The sequence below is a fragment of the Nematolebias whitei genome, chromosome 10 (assembly GCF_014905685.2).
Source record: "Nematolebias whitei isolate Nwh7 chromosome 10, NemWhi1, whole genome shotgun sequence".
Classification (NCBI taxonomy): Eukaryota; Metazoa; Chordata; class Actinopteri; order Cyprinodontiformes; family Rivulidae; genus Nematolebias; species Nematolebias whitei.
This window is the reverse complement of record NC_056507.1, coordinates 28,706,298-28,722,201: the sequence shown is the minus strand read 5'-3', so window position 1 is coordinate 28,722,201 and position 15,904 is coordinate 28,706,298. Positions and strand designations below refer to the sequence as shown.

The 15,904-nt window shown below is 40.4% G+C and overlaps 2 protein-coding genes and 2 non-coding genes across 4 annotated transcripts in view; 3 read left to right on the top strand and 1 right to left on the bottom strand.

Annotated features, from left to right (window-relative positions):
• The first annotated feature begins 1,836 nt into the window (after positions 1 to 1,836).
• Positions 1,837 to 3,119, top strand: LOC119416304 (60S ribosomal protein L4). Its single transcript, XM_037683533.1, has 5 exons — positions 1,837 to 1,968; positions 2,180 to 2,336; positions 2,545 to 2,628; positions 2,807 to 2,927; positions 3,003 to 3,119. The coding sequence occupies exons 1-5, from the start codon at positions 1,857 to 1,859 to the stop codon at positions 3,072 to 3,074; spliced, it is 546 nt and encodes a 181-aa protein (XP_037539461.1). The 5' UTR covers positions 1,837 to 1,856; the 3' UTR covers positions 3,075 to 3,119.
• Positions 2,402 to 2,472, top strand: LOC119416551. The gene has a single exon (XR_005187100.1). It is a non-coding gene; the product is annotated as a small nucleolar RNA SNORD18 (small nucleolar RNA).
• Positions 2,667 to 2,733, top strand: LOC119416553. Its single transcript, XR_005187102.1, has one exon. It is a non-coding gene; the product is annotated as a small nucleolar RNA SNORD18 (small nucleolar RNA).
• A 316-nt stretch (positions 3,120 to 3,435) lies between the features above and the next one.
• Positions 3,436 to 15,904, bottom strand: part of map2k1 (mitogen-activated protein kinase kinase 1) — a 17,162-nt gene continuing 4,693 nt past the window's right edge. The window contains exons 2-11 of the mRNA XM_037683535.1: positions 9,593 to 9,803; positions 7,573 to 7,719; positions 7,359 to 7,436; positions 7,174 to 7,225; positions 5,425 to 5,549; positions 4,064 to 4,271; positions 3,918 to 3,982; positions 3,783 to 3,841; positions 3,657 to 3,702; positions 3,436 to 3,584 (exon numbers count right to left, since the gene is read on the bottom strand). Of these exons, the coding sequence (XP_037539463.1) occupies positions 3,471 to 3,584; positions 3,657 to 3,702; positions 3,783 to 3,841; positions 3,918 to 3,982; positions 4,064 to 4,271; positions 5,425 to 5,549; positions 7,174 to 7,225; positions 7,359 to 7,436; positions 7,573 to 7,719; positions 9,593 to 9,803 (1,105 nt within the window). The 3' untranslated portion in view covers positions 3,436 to 3,470. The remainder of the gene's footprint in view (positions 3,585 to 3,656; positions 3,703 to 3,782; positions 3,842 to 3,917; positions 3,983 to 4,063; positions 4,272 to 5,424; positions 5,550 to 7,173; positions 7,226 to 7,358; positions 7,437 to 7,572; positions 7,720 to 9,592; positions 9,804 to 15,904) is intronic.

The following is a 15,904-nucleotide window of genomic DNA, read 5'->3' as shown; positions in this document are numbered from 1 at the left end:
ACATGGAGGAGGTAGAAAAGAGAGCCTTGACGTCCTTTTCAGGGACACCACCAAGTCATTGGTCCAGGTATGTTGATGACACCTGGGTTAAAATTAAATCTCAGGAAGTCCAACATTTTAATGACCACATCAACTCTGTGGATAAATACATCAAGTTCACACGAGAAGATGTAAAAAATGGCAAGTTGGCTTTCTTGGACTGTGAGGTCTCAGTCTCGGATAGAGGACATTTGCAAACCGAGGTGTACCGCAAACCCACCCACACAGACCAGTATTTGCAGTTTGACTCCCATCACCCTTTGGAACACAAGTTAGGAGTCATCAGGACTCTGTACCACAGAGCAGACAGCGTCCCCACTAGCTCAGGAGCCAGGCAGAAGGAGAAATCCTACACAAAACAGGCTCTAGAGCAATGTGGATATCCTAACTGGGCCTTCCTGAAAGCAGAGAAGAAACCCAAACAGGACTCCAGTCAGCCAACAGGTGAAAAGGAGGAACCCAGACCAGTGGTCATTCCGTATGTTGAGGGGGTATCAGAGAAACTGAGACGTTTATTTTCTAAACATAACGTCCCAGTGGCTTTTAAACCCCAAAATACATTACGGCAAAGACTGGTTCATCCCAAAGATCCAGTCCCCCGGCACAAACAGAGTAATGTTGTGTATGCTGTTCAGTGTCAGGAGGGCTGTGATCAGTCTTACATCGGGGAAACTAAACAGCCACTGGCCAAAAGGATGGACCAGCACAGAAGATCAACATGATCAGGCCAGGACTCTGCGGTCTACACTCATCTCCAGGCCAGCGGTCACTCTTTCAGGGATGAAGATGTTCACTTCATGGACAGAGAGGAACGATGGTTTGAGAGAGGAGTAAAGGAGGCCATCTTTGAAAAGAAATCGTCCATCATTAAACAGGGGTGGAGGCCTCCGGGTTCAACTGTCCCCCTCTTACAATGCTGTGATTGCTAGTATCACTCAGCCCTCTGTGAATAGTAAACAGCCATCAGTGTGCTAATGATCCATTGTTAGGCTGATGGTCCTTCTTGAGCATGTGATCAGCTGGTTTTGGTTGTCAGCAGCAAACTGGTTGATCCACTCTAAGAAGGTGCTATTTAAGAGACTGACCTGAATACAGCACCTCAGACTGAAGAAGTCTCTCGGATGAGAGACGAAACGTTTCTAGAATTTTTTTTTGCTTTGTTTTGCTTTTGTTTTTTTGAATGTCCAGAGGACCAGATTGAACTTTTTTGGAAATACTTGAGTTCTACTCGGGTTTTATTATGTTAATGTCGAGTTTAAAAATTATATACTCGTTCAACCCCTACTGTACAGCAACATTTTACTCACCAGCTCTGCAGACCGGCAGCTCTGTTCACTTTCTGCAGACCAACCCTGCAGCTTTGAAACCCACCGCCCCGTCCAGGTTGATGTGCATAATTAAACTTCAGGATTATTTACGACTTTCCTGCCTCTTCAGTGAGCTTAAAGATAAAGTAGATTTGTGTTGCTAAACTTCAATTTCAGCAGAAAGCAGCAGCCTGAAGTACTGTTGACTTCTGGGTAGTGTAGTTCTTCTGACTGGTGTTACAGTGTAGACTTATTTGGGGGGGGGGGGACTACAAAATGGCGGCACCTGTCTGAAGTTTTTATTTTCGTTAACTTTTTTTAAAACCTCCCATCCCAATCACGTGAGTAATATTAAAGTTGACAATTGTTGAAAAACCATGAAAGTCGACCTGCGAAGTAACGAGGGACTACTGTACATGATTTAAATTGGCTTTTTAAGTTTGTTCACTAAATATACTATAAATGTGAATGCCTTCCATAAATTGTTTTCAGGTCTACGCCTCTCAGCGCATGCGTGCTGGTAAGGGTAAAATGAGAAATCGTAGACGAATCCAGCGTAAAGGGCCATGCATCATCTACAACCAAGACACTGGTTTAACCAAAGCCTTCAGAAATATTCCAGGTGAGCTCCATAAGTCGTATAAAATGACTGTGCTCAGGAAACGTTCTAGTCGTACCTGGTGGTGTTTATATCAGTGGTGAACTAAGGAACATGTTTTGACTTTCTTGGTTTGCTAGTGTTCAGTTGTTGATGCATTTGTTCAGTGCCCTCAGATAACTTCTGTTGTGACTTGGAGTTGTATAAATAAACTGAATTGTGCTGCATCATGCAGGCATCACTCTGCAGAACGTGAACAAACTGAACCTCCTGAGGCTTGCTCCTGGTGGTCACGTTGGACGATTCTGCATCTGGACCGAAAGCGCTTTCCGTAAGCTGGACGACCTGTACGGCACCTGGCGCAAACCTTCCACCCTGAAGGTCGACTACAAGTGAGTCTTTAAGCAGCGTGTGACGTGTAGCACGAAGCACAGCGTCCTGTTATGTTGTACGTGTACATCAGTGATGAGCTTCCACTTCATGGTCCGTGTTTCTGAACTCTGTGATATTTGATGAAGTTCTGAGTTAAAACTAAACTAAAGTGGTGACGTTGTTGTTTCTGTCTGATGTAAATTTAAACCTATTGATGCTTGTTTTCAGCCTTCCCATGCACAAGATGACAAACACAGACCTGAGCAGGATTCTGAAGAGTGAGGAGGTCCAGAGAGCTCTACGTGCACCCATGTACGTACTAAGTTTATTAGCTGTTCATTAACTTCTCGTGGCTATGATGATATTATGCTTCGGTCCGTGTTTCTGAATCCTGATCGGTATAGAAGTTCTGAGCAATGCAAAAACCAACTTCTTCTAAAACGGTTTTAGTGGTCGTTTACATAAAGTCTGGTTTTTCTTCTAATTACAGCAAAAAGATCAACCGCAGAGTCCTGAAGAAGAATCCTCTGAAGAATCTGAAGATAATGCTCAAACTGAACCCTTATGCCAAGACGGCAAGGCGTCACGCTATCCTGCGGCACGACCCTACTGTAAGTCGTTTGTAGTTAGAAAACGTTGAGATGGAAATAAAACTTGATGGTTATTGAGTTTGATTCTGTTTACAGATCAAGGCTAAGATGCTAAAGCCCAAGAAGAGGCATGGAAAGAAAGGAGCACCTGCTAAACCCAAGGCTTAAATCTAAAGAGACTGCAGTTCAGTAAATAAATCAGTTGTTTGAAAAGTACGAGTCAGAGGTGTTATTCAAAACTTTTAATTGATGAGAATAATTTCACATAAGCTTACAAATATTACACAATCTGCGGTGTCTGGGGAGGGTAAAGAGGAATATCAAGCACAGAGTCTTTAGCAGCACATTTGAAAGAATTTGAATTCTTAGAAAAAGATGGCTTTTCATGCAGGCCTGCAAGGTAGCCCACAAATGTTCAATACATAATTTCACTTAGCCTTTAAGTTAGTTCTTCAAATATACTATTCATAATTTTGAAACTTGTTGCTTCCTTGGAAAATGATCCAATAGTACAAATATCTCAAAGACTTGTATTTATGGCTTTGTTGTCAGTGAGAGCAGGTCTCACATTGCTGTCCCATGGGTGGGCGTCGCAGGCTGACTGAGTCCAATGGTGCTGCACAGCCAGCCAGCAAAGTCCACCTCCTCTGCTTCTGACGTTTTGATGAAAGGATGCACCTGAAACAAGTTTTATCATAGCTCAATATGTTTCAGAGTTTAGATGATACAAAACTATGAATTCACACTTACCATCAACTGCTTCAAATCTGCCCTCTCTGCAGGATTCTTAATCAAGCTGTCATAAAGAAAAATGTAAAGGTGAAGAACCGTCAGTGAAGTATTAAGTACAAGTTTTAAATAAAAAATATTCCTTACCATTTATTAACGAAGTCTTGGAATTCTGAGCTGAATATCCCAGGGAGTTTTGGTGGAGGCTGGGGGAAAATAAGAAAAGTTGCAAATAAAGGTACAGTGTAGAAAAGACAAACGTATGTATTGTGAGTAACTCACCTCATTGACGATGTAATCAAGTAGCTCAAAAATGGCCATTGGGGGTCTGCTGTCTGAGCCATACGCTGGGAGTGAAACGACAAAAATAAAAGTATCTGACTGTACTAAAAATATTCTGCAGGATCAACCAGAGCTATCAAACTTACAGCTGCCAGGTCGCCCAGGTGGCTGCGGGTTTGGGAAGGACTCGCTGAAGGCTGCCTCTCCTTCCACTGGGAAACCAAAAATCTGCTCTAACTCCTTGGAATTGGGTGGGGGGATAGGGAAGCGTCCGATGGCCATTTCCACTAGAGACAAACCCATACTCCAGATGTCTGACTGAACAGAGTAATGGGTGCCCTGTAGGCGCTCCGGCTGCAGAACAAACGTTAAACGTTACAACAGAAGTTTTCTGAATCAGTTTAAATGGTCCTCAAGGAGGACCAGTCTTCATACGAGTGCTTGTTGTGGCGACCCCTGAAGAGGGAGACAGCCAAAAGAAAATATTCAAATATGTATGTATACCATATTTTCCGGCCTGTAAGTTGCACATTTTTGCCTAATTTGCATGTCCTGCAACTTGTATGCCGAAGTGACTTGTGGATTTTCCCCATATTTATAAACCAATTTTTAGTCTGAGATACTATCATTTTCATTAATTCTGACTAAAAATATTGAAACACTACAATTTTCAGCCGCTAGATGGCACTCAAGTGTATAGCATGCCGTTGTGTCATGTAATAGGGAAAAATAGCTATAAACACAATCGGCTGGCCATACAACCTTCTGCTCGCCTGGAGCAACCGTCAAATCAGCTTCATTTCACTGCGCCGCTCCGGCAAAATAGCTGATTTGACCATTAAAGTGTATTTATTAAGGAAAGGTTAAACTAACACACCTTTGCTATAATTTTGTTGAAGTCCTCCCATGCACTCTCCCGCGATCACTATTTGACGGCCAATCGATTTTTGGTACAACACCGGCCCACATTTTCTGGTTGTCGACAGTGACGCTTAATCGGTGCGACACACGGCGAAGCGATTTATTTATGGATTTTTCCAAATTATTTGACATTTTTGGACAGATGTGACTTATAGGCCGGAAAATACAGTATACATTAAAAATAAAACTTCTAGTCCCCCTGAATAATAATAATGTAAATACAGTCAAAAATCAATGGCCTAAACAGAATGCAGGGTCTCGGGTGGTTCTATGCAAAATATTTTTTTATAAGAGCTTTATTAAATTGAATAGTGCCAAAGCTTTCCTCAATCAGTAATTATGTAGATAAAAAAAAAAAAAACTTATCAGAGATTCCCTAACTCCCATATTGCTGTAATTGTAAAAAAAAGAAAAGTATGACAAAATAACAAGTCTGAAATTCTATTCTGGCTTTTGGTTTTCGTGGCCACCCCGAAGGTTTCTGGTGGCGCCACTGTCGAGACAAAAGGAATTTAGTTGTTTTGCGAAAGTAATCTGGCTTTAATTGTTGCGTCATTATGAAACCTTATTTTTGTTCTTGACTCACCGACATGTAAGAGCGAGTGCCCACAAAGGAGTTGGCCATGGAGTCTATGAGCTGTCCGCTTACTCCAAAGTCACACAGCTTGATCTCACCGCGGGAGTTCACTAAGATGTTTGAGGGCTTGACGTCTGAACGAGAAACATGCAGAGTTCAGGAAAACACAGGAAACAAATGGTCAACTGACACTAAGCAGCTCTAAAGATATTCCTTCAGGATTCTCATCCATTTGAATAATTTATAACTAATGAAACGCATTAAGATGTTTCTGAAGCCTAGTCCTATGAAGCACGTGTCTCCATAATCGTTCTGTATAAGTTCACTCCTTGCACATAACAAATACAGTCTTGAAGTACTTTTACATAAAAATTAAGTGTAGAAGTCCCAGATCTGCAAAAGTTTTAGAAAGTGATGTGGAGCAATTTTCATCAAAATGATAAGAATCTTCACTTGTAGATACTTTATTAATCCCAGGGGGACATTTGAGGGGAAATTTTTGGAGGTTCTTACAAAACCATTGTTGGTGTGTTTCACTTTCAAACACTTCATATTCTTGCACTCCACCTATGCAGCCTTTTTTCTGGACTATCCCACAACAGTGAGTATTTTAGAGGAAATGTGGGAGTCCAGTGACTCATTCGCCGTCATCTTTCTGACCTGTTGCCAAATAGATTAGTTATTTGTTTTTTTTATTTTTTAAAGTAATACTAAACAACTGTCTTATTGGCTCATCCATGTTCAAATATGTTGCTGACTTCAAATTCAAAATGGGCTCCAGCTTTTCCAAAAGATATTTACATTTTTAACATTTGATGTCTTCATACTTGTTTTCATAGCTGGTTTGCAAAATAGGTGGAAGATGTTGGAGAAGAATGTTCTCACTTTATTTTACTTGCTCAAAAGGAACCACACTCAACAGAAGGGGAAGATTTTAAACCGCTATAGCAAGGTCGGATTTTCAGGACAGGTTACATAAATACAGTAGTCCCTCACTACTTTGCTGTTCCAACTTTCACGGACTGGCTCTTTCGCATTTTTTCAACAATTGTCAATTTTAATATTACTCATGTGATTGAGACGGTACGAGACAAAAAGTTAACAAAAAAAAAACTTTGAACAGACGCTGCCATTTTGTAGTTTTCTTCACTGGAACGCCAGTCAAAAGAACTACACTACCCAGAAGCCAACAGTGCTTCCGGCCGCAGCTTTCTGCCGAAATGGAGGGATTGTTTTGCAACGCAAATCTACACTATTAAGCTCACAGAACTGACAGGAAAGTCGCAAATAATCCTGAGGCTTGATTTTCCACACGCACATCAACCTGGACGAGGCGGTGGGCTTCACCGCTGCAGGGTAGATCTGCAGATCCGGAATCGAGATCGACTGAACCGAGCTGCTGGTGTGCAGAGCTGGGGAGTAAAATTTTGCTGTACAGTACATGTAAGAGTTTAGAACATTGCAAGAGTGTAGGAAGGGTTTATAAAGCCTTGAAAAATACATAAAAATACTCAAATATAGCGTTCCTACTCCATGGTTTTTCATCTTATCGCAGGGATGTGTAAACCCCACGATAATCGAGGGACTACTGTATACAGAAAGCACACACATGAAGACAAGTCACAAGAATCTGCCGTGTGCTGCATTGTCCGCTCATTTTTATACTCTTATCAGTTCAGCCGAGTTCAGCGTGCAGATGTCCTTGGAGTGCCAGCTGCAAGATAATATTCCCCAACAGTAGACTGAAGAAAGACCAACCTCTATGCATGATCTTGTGCTTCTCCCGCAGGTAGGAAAGTCCTTTAATGACCTGTAAAAGAAATGTTTGATATTACAAAACATTTTTTACCAATCAGTGAAAACCGTGTGTTAATATTTTTAAATATACATGTAGAGTCGTGCCGGGACATGAGTTTGGTGGGAAAGGTGTTGGAACTACCCACAGCAATGCTGACTTTGCCAAGAATCTGCTCTGGGATCTTTCCTGCTTTCTTCAGCGACTGGTCCAGAGATCCTCCATCCTATAAGCAAAAATACATGTGGAGCACTTTAATAGTAGCAAGATTGGACATGTAGTGTAGGCGTGGGGGGGAAACAATGTTAACTACTGTAGCAGAAATAACTTTACACAGTACAAGGTGAAATAAAGACGTGTACCATATGCTCCATGCAGATGCTGATTTCCCCATCGCTGTAGAAGGCACCATAGAAGCCCACAATGTATGGAGAGTTACACTCATGTAGCACCTGCAGCTCACGGATGATCTGGTTCCTGATGGCTGGTTTAATCTCCAGGTGGATTAGCTGGAACACAGCAAACCTCAACGTTTTCATCTTTCATGGATAAAACAACTCTGTTGAATGACAAACTAAAATCTTTGCATGTTGGCATTCTTTGAAAGCATGCATATCACCTGCTGCTCTTCATGTTAGAGTTTTAAATCTAAGATCTTCTTGTGATGAGAAATGACTTGTAAATAATATTTAGCGTGATTTTACAAGAGCTGCACTTCAGTATACGTTGTGAATGACTGTCGGCTACTACCATGCCAAAATTTAGCTCAGTATCTGTAAAACGGGCGTTGGGTTGTAGCTATTTTTGCATTTATTAAGGTTGCTTTCCTGTGGCAGCCATCTGAAATAAATGAGGTTGATTTAAAAATTAATTAATTGCAGAGTACATTCAATAATTACTTTCTAAAAGCTTAATTCAAATCCATCCTTTGGTTCATAAAATATTATGCTAACAGACAGACACACTAACACTGACAAAAACATTAAAGCCCTTTTGTCCTCAAAATGGGCAATATTTATACATAACATTTACAGGTGCTGGTCATGAAATTAGAATATCACAACAAAGTTGATTTATTTCAGTAATTCCATTCAAAAAGTGAAACTTGCATATTATATTCATTCATTACACACAGACTGATATATTTCAAATGTTTATTTCTTTTAATGTTGATGATTGTAACTGACAACTAATGAAAATCCCAAATTCAGTATTTCAGAAAATTAAAATATTGTGAAAAGGTTCAATATTGAAGACACAGCTAATTAACTCAAAACACCTGCAAAGGCCTTTAAATGGTCTCTCAGTCTAGTTGCAGGCTACACAATCATGGGGAAGACTGCTGACTAGACAATTGTCCAAAATACAACCATTGACACCTTGCACAAGGACGGCAAGACACAAAACGTCATTGCTAAAGAGGCTGGCTGTTCACAGAGCTCTGTGTCCAAGCACATTAATAGATAGATGAAGTGAAGTAAACGATGTGGTTAAAAAATGTGTACAAGCAGTAGGGATAACCACACCCTGGAGAGGATTGTGAAAAAAAAAACAACAACTCCAAAATGTGGGGGAGATTCACAAAGAGTGGACTGCAGCTGGAGTCAGTGCTTCAAGAACCACCACGCCACGACGTATGCAAGTCATGGGTTTCAGCTGTCGCATTCCTTGTGTCAAGCCACTCTTGAACAAGAGACAGCGTCAGAAGGGTCTCACCTGGGACTGCTGCTGAGTGGTCCAAAGTTATGTTCTCTGATGAAAATAAATTTTGCATTTCCTTTGAAAATCAAGGTCCCAGAGTCTGGAGGAAGAGAGGAGAGGCACAGAATCCACGTTGCTTGAGGTCCAGTGTCAAGTTTCCACAGTCAGTGATGGTTTGGGGTGCCATGTCATCTGCTGGTGTTGGTCCACTGTGTTTTCTGAGGTCCAAGGTCAACGCAGCCGTCTACCAGGAAGTTTTAGAGACTTCATGCTTCCTGCTGCTGACCAACTTTATGGAGATGCAGATTTCATTTTCCAACAAGACTTGGCACCTGCACACAGTGCCAAAGCTACCAGTACCTGGTTTAAGGTCCATGGTATCCCTGTTTTTAATTGGCCAACAAACTCGCTCAAGGACAAACAGCTGAACATGAAGCTAGGAGATAACCTCTATACAGTTTTCTATAAAGCCACGCAGATGTGTTCATCTACAGCAAAGGATAAAAAAAATAATTTTAGGAAGATGCATAAAGGTGCATACAATTTACATTCCTGAGGCACACTTAGGTAATATTCTGTGACGGCAGAAAAATTATTAAACTGGAGTAACTTGTTCTTCCTTTTATTGTTCTTTAAATAAAAGCTTCAAAGAAACAACAGGAAGAGCATATAAACACTAACCTTCCTCGCCATAATCAGACCGGAGGGTCGATGTGAGACCTTGAAGACGACGCCTCCGTTGCCCGCACCGAGCTCACAGATCTTCTCGAAATCGTCGTCCTTCAGCTCCCCCACCTTCTGCTTCTGCGTCAGAAAGGCCTCCAGACGTTTTCGCTGCTGCTCGTCCAACTCCAGCTCCTCCAGCTTCTTCTGCAGAGCCTCCAAGTTTGTCCTTACACAGAGCGAGACAACGAAGGACAGGCAGACAGTTCAGCATCTTCTAGGATTTGTCTCTCTGAAAAATATCTGAATAGCTATAATATTTGCCTGTGTCTGAATGCTTGTCTGCAGTGTTAGCAAAATATCTAGTCCGAGTCAGAATGAAGCAGTGCATGCGATTTACAAGGGTTGACTAAAACGGCTATAATTTTGTTTCTTTTTATGACATTTTCTTAGTTTTGATACTCTGGCATTAAAGGCAGTGGGTGATGTGCATTCATTCATTCAATGAATACAACTTCTATCATCCTCAGTTACAACAAGGCACACATTATGTGACGAGCACCGGTGCATTAGGAACAAACCAAACAACCTTGAAGGGAAACACAAAGGGCCACCTGCTGTGTTTTAATGTCCCTTTCACATCCCACTATGAGGAGGCTTCAAGTTCTTTCCAACAAAACTACCTTTCTACTGTTGCTATGGCAATGCATTTCATTAAGAAGTTAATACTGGTGTAGCATCTGCTGACCTGCTTCTCTTCAAACTGCATCGCTTGAACACAGACACGATCTATACCACAGGGCATGAGGAGACGAGTGGAGTGTCATCTCACTCCTTCTTTATCAATCAGCGGACCAGTCGTACGAGTGGCTTCAGCTTTGATTGAGATGCTTTTCACCGGTCAAACTCGTTCTGTTTTCATTGCTTTACAGTAGACCTCAACTGGGATATGATGGTTTTCTTTAAGCCTAGTAGCAGCAGAGTCAATATTTTAGTACTAGATTTGAGTCATCTAGATTGAGTCAGCGGACAGCGGCTGGAGCAGAGGAGTGCACACACCACTCCACCCAGCTTCTCACAGCAAAGAGAGAGTTAAGTGGATTTTATTTTTGACGGCGGGTCTGCATATCCATGGAGACGAGGCGCTGAGTTTCATCTGGATGTGGGCGGCGTGGGTGTTTTCTTGGCAAGAGCCGAAGGCGGGAGAAGGAGGGAAAACATGACATGTGGGAGGGTTTACAACAGATGGACACTGCACACCCACCCATTCCAGGTGAAGGAGAGAGGGAGCTCAGCTCTGACCTTTAGTTTCTAACATATAATGTAGGAAAACATAAAAGTAAAGTGGAAACACATTCCTGCAACTTGCCATAAACGTTACATAGAACGTGAGATGCAGTTTTGTCACCTGCCGCCATGACTGAACACAGGAAATTACATGATCCTGTGGCTGTCATCTGTCTATTAGCAAAATATCTCAGGAAGCACGAAAATATTTTTATTGAAACTCGGAACATAATCACAGACTGTCTGACTGAAACCTTTAGAATCAATCTGACTCAAGATGGTCGCCACTGCTAATCAACATTAGCAAACACAAAAATGGCTATAACTCAGTCAGGTTTACAGATATTAACCTAAAATATGAAGCGGTCGTAGCTGAGACTCCTCCTCAACACATGTTTCCAGGACTAACAGATCGCACCAGAACTTTGTTTAAGGCACGTACGAACAGCAGGCGATCCACATTCCTTTAAGCATTTAAGCAACACGTTTATTTAGTAGTTATCAAATAAAGAGCCTCAGTCACGTCTGAGTTTGTGAATGTGTTGATCAACAGACAAAAATCAATAGATCAATGTTTTTATTTCTTGCAAATATTAATTTAAACGTGGTTCCAAATTATTTGTATTGAGGCCTTCCAGACAAAGTGTTTCATTATATGGTGCACTTTTATAAGTCTGTTTAAAATTATAAGTAAGTCTGTTTCAAATACTGCAGCCTGATTTTTAACTGGTACAGGAAAAAGCGAGCACATTACTCCAGTTCTGGCCTCCCTTCACTGGCTCCCTGTTCATTTACAAATTCATTTTAAAATCCTTCTGTATGTTTTTAAATCTCTGAACAGTTTTGCCCCCTCTTATCTCACTGATCTGCTGCAGCCATATGTCTCACAGCGCTTTCCGAGGTCAGCAGATCAGATGTTTTTATTGGTTCCAGGAACTCGTTTTAAGCTCAGAGGTGAAAGAACCTTCTCTGTTGCAGGTCCAAGACTGTGGAATGAGTTACCACTACATGTCAGGCTTGCTCCATCTCTCACCGTTTTTAAGTCTCGTTTGAAAACTCACTTTTATTTCCTGGCTTTTGACACTGTGTGAGTTGATTTTAACATCTGTTTTCTATAATGTTAGTCATTTACTTTCTTATCTTTACCTATTTGGATCTATGTATTTATGCTGTGTTCTTTGCTTGTTTTGTTTCTGCTGTACAGCACTTTGGCTGGCCTTGCTGTTTTAAGTGCTTTATAAATAAAGTGGTATGGTATGGTATGGTATGTTATGGTACCATAAGCAAGATTACTGTATTCCTATTTATAAAGAGCAAATAGTCTAATTATTTAACAAGTAAATTTTATTAATGCAAATACCTCTGTCTAGTAATCTAACTATTTAGTTTAATTTTAATTTGGAACCTTTCTGGGTGGAGTTCACGTTCACTGGTTGGTGACTCTAAATTGTCCCGAGTGAGAGAGCAAATGGTTGTGTGTCTCGTTTGTCTCTATGCGTCTCTGTGATGGACTGGAGACCTGTCCAGGGTGTCCCCCGCCTCTCACACAGTGATAGCTGGATATCGGCACCAGTGACCCCCGTGATCCAGAAAGGAAGAAACGGATAAAGATCATGGATTTCCCAGCAAACAACAGTACATTTGGGAAAAAAAATATGTTTATTGTAACTGTTCAAATTTAAGCATCATCAAATTTCCCAATCAAACAAAAGCTAGAAATTTCATTTTTCTTTCTTTCAGTTCTTAGAATGAAATCAGAATCAACCAAAATGAAAAGCTTTTATAATAATAGGAATCGGCCAAAGAAACAACAAACGGTGCATCTAACGTGTAACGTGAACTCCTAAGAAAGAAACTCTTTTAAGATCAGGTTAGGTAAGTCTATAACTGGTTGGTCTTTTTTATTTTGGCACTGTCATGTTTCCTGTTTTAACATTTCATTCTTGGCTGGCGTTGGGTTTTCCACTCAGAGGTCTTCTTAAAAGCTGCCGGACATTTTGCGATGCAGCAGCATTTGGCTGGTTAAACTGTGATTTTTACTTTAATCTGTCCCCATAGTCTAATGGCTTGGTTTCTGTAAAAGGCTCCTTGATTGGATTAGGTGCATCTGCATCCATTATGCAAACATTTACCTGCTAATGTCAGCACCCAGTCATGCAACTGATCCAAAATAATGCTCTTATCCAAATGCATGTTTTTTGGAAACATAACCCATTTACTCTTTATCTCTACAAAAAACTGTTGATTTTCTGGTTTGTTTTACCTATTATTTGATGCTACATTGCAACACTAAATTTATTACCATCTGACATATTTACTGTAATTTTTGGACTATTGAGTGCACCAAAATATAAGCCACGCCCACTAAATTTAAACAATAATAATAATTTTGTACATATATAAGATTTTTTTAAACTTTTGATTAAATAGGTATTGGTAACATACACAAATACGTACAGTAAATGTTTTTTTTTTTTTTAACAGTGCCGTAATAAGGCTGGTTTAAAAAATACAGTAGCCTACCAGAAAGTCATTGATCGCTATTTTCATCTTCCTCCTGCAGAGGATTCTTTTTTTGTTTAAACTGCTCCTCTGTCAGCAACCACTGGCAGACTGGAGCAGAAGTTGCTCTTTGCATGCTGCCAGTTTTGGTAAAAGATTTCTTGCCACCAGTCAGCAAAGCCCACCAACGAGCTTCGAGTGTCACGTTAATACACGATTCACATGGATATCAAGTGGCTGAGAATAATTTGTTGTGCCCCTAAGTTCCACCTCCCCGTTCTCTCCTCCACTCCTTGTTTCATTGGTCCACTGTGACCTGTTTGGTTATTTCATCAGTCAGATATTTTTTAATCTTTATTTATACAGGTAGTCTCATTGAGTCACAAGGACCCACCCCCCAGGAGAGATGTGTATTGGGAAGATATGTGAGCGTCGGGGTGTGATGAGGCTAAATGTTTTGTGGCAGGAAGCTCGTTAGCCCGTCAAAAAAACCCAAAAATCCATATATTAGCCGCAGCATTGTATAAGCCGCGGGGTTCAAAGCCTGTGAAAAAAGTAGCGGCTTATAGTCCAGAAATTATGGTACCTAGAAAAACTATTGGACAAAAATATAATGTGATCTGAAGACAGGAGCTAAACCACACAGGAGTGTTATTGTTCTTGTGTGTCAGCGTTTTCCATGTTTGGTTATTAAAATATTCAAAGGAACAGAACAATTACTACTGATATCAGTTCTTTAATGACTGTTTTTGGTGTCTCTGACAAGCAATAACATCACAGACAGAAAAAAAAGGATATGACAGAGATAAGCCGAGGAAGAGGTTCATGTAAATACACATAAAAGATCAAACAGATGCCTCACAATATTTTTTTTATTATTGACCAAATACATCCTATAATAATAGGACTTATAGCAAAGTGAGGGGCGTCCATGTTTAAATCTCACTTTCTTACTGGTGTACATCTGATTCAAGAGCATCATTCACACATGCAAATATTATTTGTAGAGAATGAACTCCAGCATTTGATTTTCTTTAGGAAAGACACATTTCTGTATTTGTTAAAAAAAAACATCTATTAAACTAAAGCTTTAGCAGACAACATGTTTATTTCCAAATTTTCTTTCTGAAGAAAAATTCCTTCAAGAAGAAAATATACACAAATAACCTTTTCTTGTTTTGACCACACTATATTTACAGCTTGGTTTCTCAAATTGAATCTTTATTTTTTAAAGTTTGATTTCACTTCCTTAAAACTGTTTCAATATTTTGCCAGTTTTGGAAAAACTAAAAATCTCTGTCCTTCTCTATAACTCTTACAAATACAGACTCATATTAGATCGACTGAAGCTGAATTACAGAATATAAATGATTTTACCAGTCGGCGTGGTTGGAAAGTGTTGACACGAGAGATGGTGTGAGGATAAGAGGTATTTATTGCATATGAATCAAGAGGTACTCAAAAACTAAAACTTTACAATGAGTAGTATTAGTACTTGTCACTTAATTGTTCAGGAATTTGTCAAACTATATTGTGTTTATTCATTCAAACTGTATTTATCCAGGTTAGTCTCACTGAGCCTCGAGGACTCATTTACAAGAGAGACCTGATTTAACTCATTTTCAAGAGAGACCTGTTTAGGGAGCAGATGATGTAGGTTAAGGGCCTTGCTCAGGGGCCCAGAGTGGGGAGAATGAGGGTGGAAGGAGGTGTGTGTGTGTGTTTCACCTTTTCCACCCACATTTTGATGTTGATGGTACCGGGAGGTGAACCTGTGACTTTCCGATCACAAGCCCATCTTCTAACCTCTGCGCCACCACTCCCCCAAGTTATGAATCTTAGTGCACCATGATAGACAGCATCCAACATCTGCAGGGTGCTTGTAGCGTTCATGTAAATAATGTCACTGTGGTCGATGGAAGGAAGGAAAGTCGCAGTTACAAGGCATTTTCTAGCATTCAGAGTTAGACAGGATCTATTTCTGAAAAAGAAACCCAGTTTAACTTTCAGTTTCCTTACCAAGTTTTCAACATGGGACTTATAAGAGAGATGCGAATCGACCAAGATACCCAAGTATTTGTAGGAATCGACAAACTCAACAGGGACACCATTTGCAGATAAAATAGAAGGAAGGACTGCTGGGACTGACTTCCTGTTTGAAAACAACATCCCTTTGGTTTTGTAGGTGTTTAGTACAAGTTTGAGATGGAACAAATCAGACTGGATGATGTTGAAAGCAGATTGTAAAAGCTGGAAAACCTTAGCAACTGTTTTAGCTTGACAATAAACAACTGTGTCATCAGCATAGAAATGTAAGGATGAATCAGCGATGATCTGTTCTACGTTACCTATGTAGATTGTGAAGAGGGTGGGTCATAAGACTGAGCCTTGTGGTACACTACTGATAACAGTTAGATAATTGGAAGAAGCACCATTATGTTGAACACATTGCCTCCGATCTGAGAGATAGTGAACCAACCAATGGTATGTTCTGAGAAACCAATTTCTGAGAGCTTATGACATAAGATGTCATGGTCCACA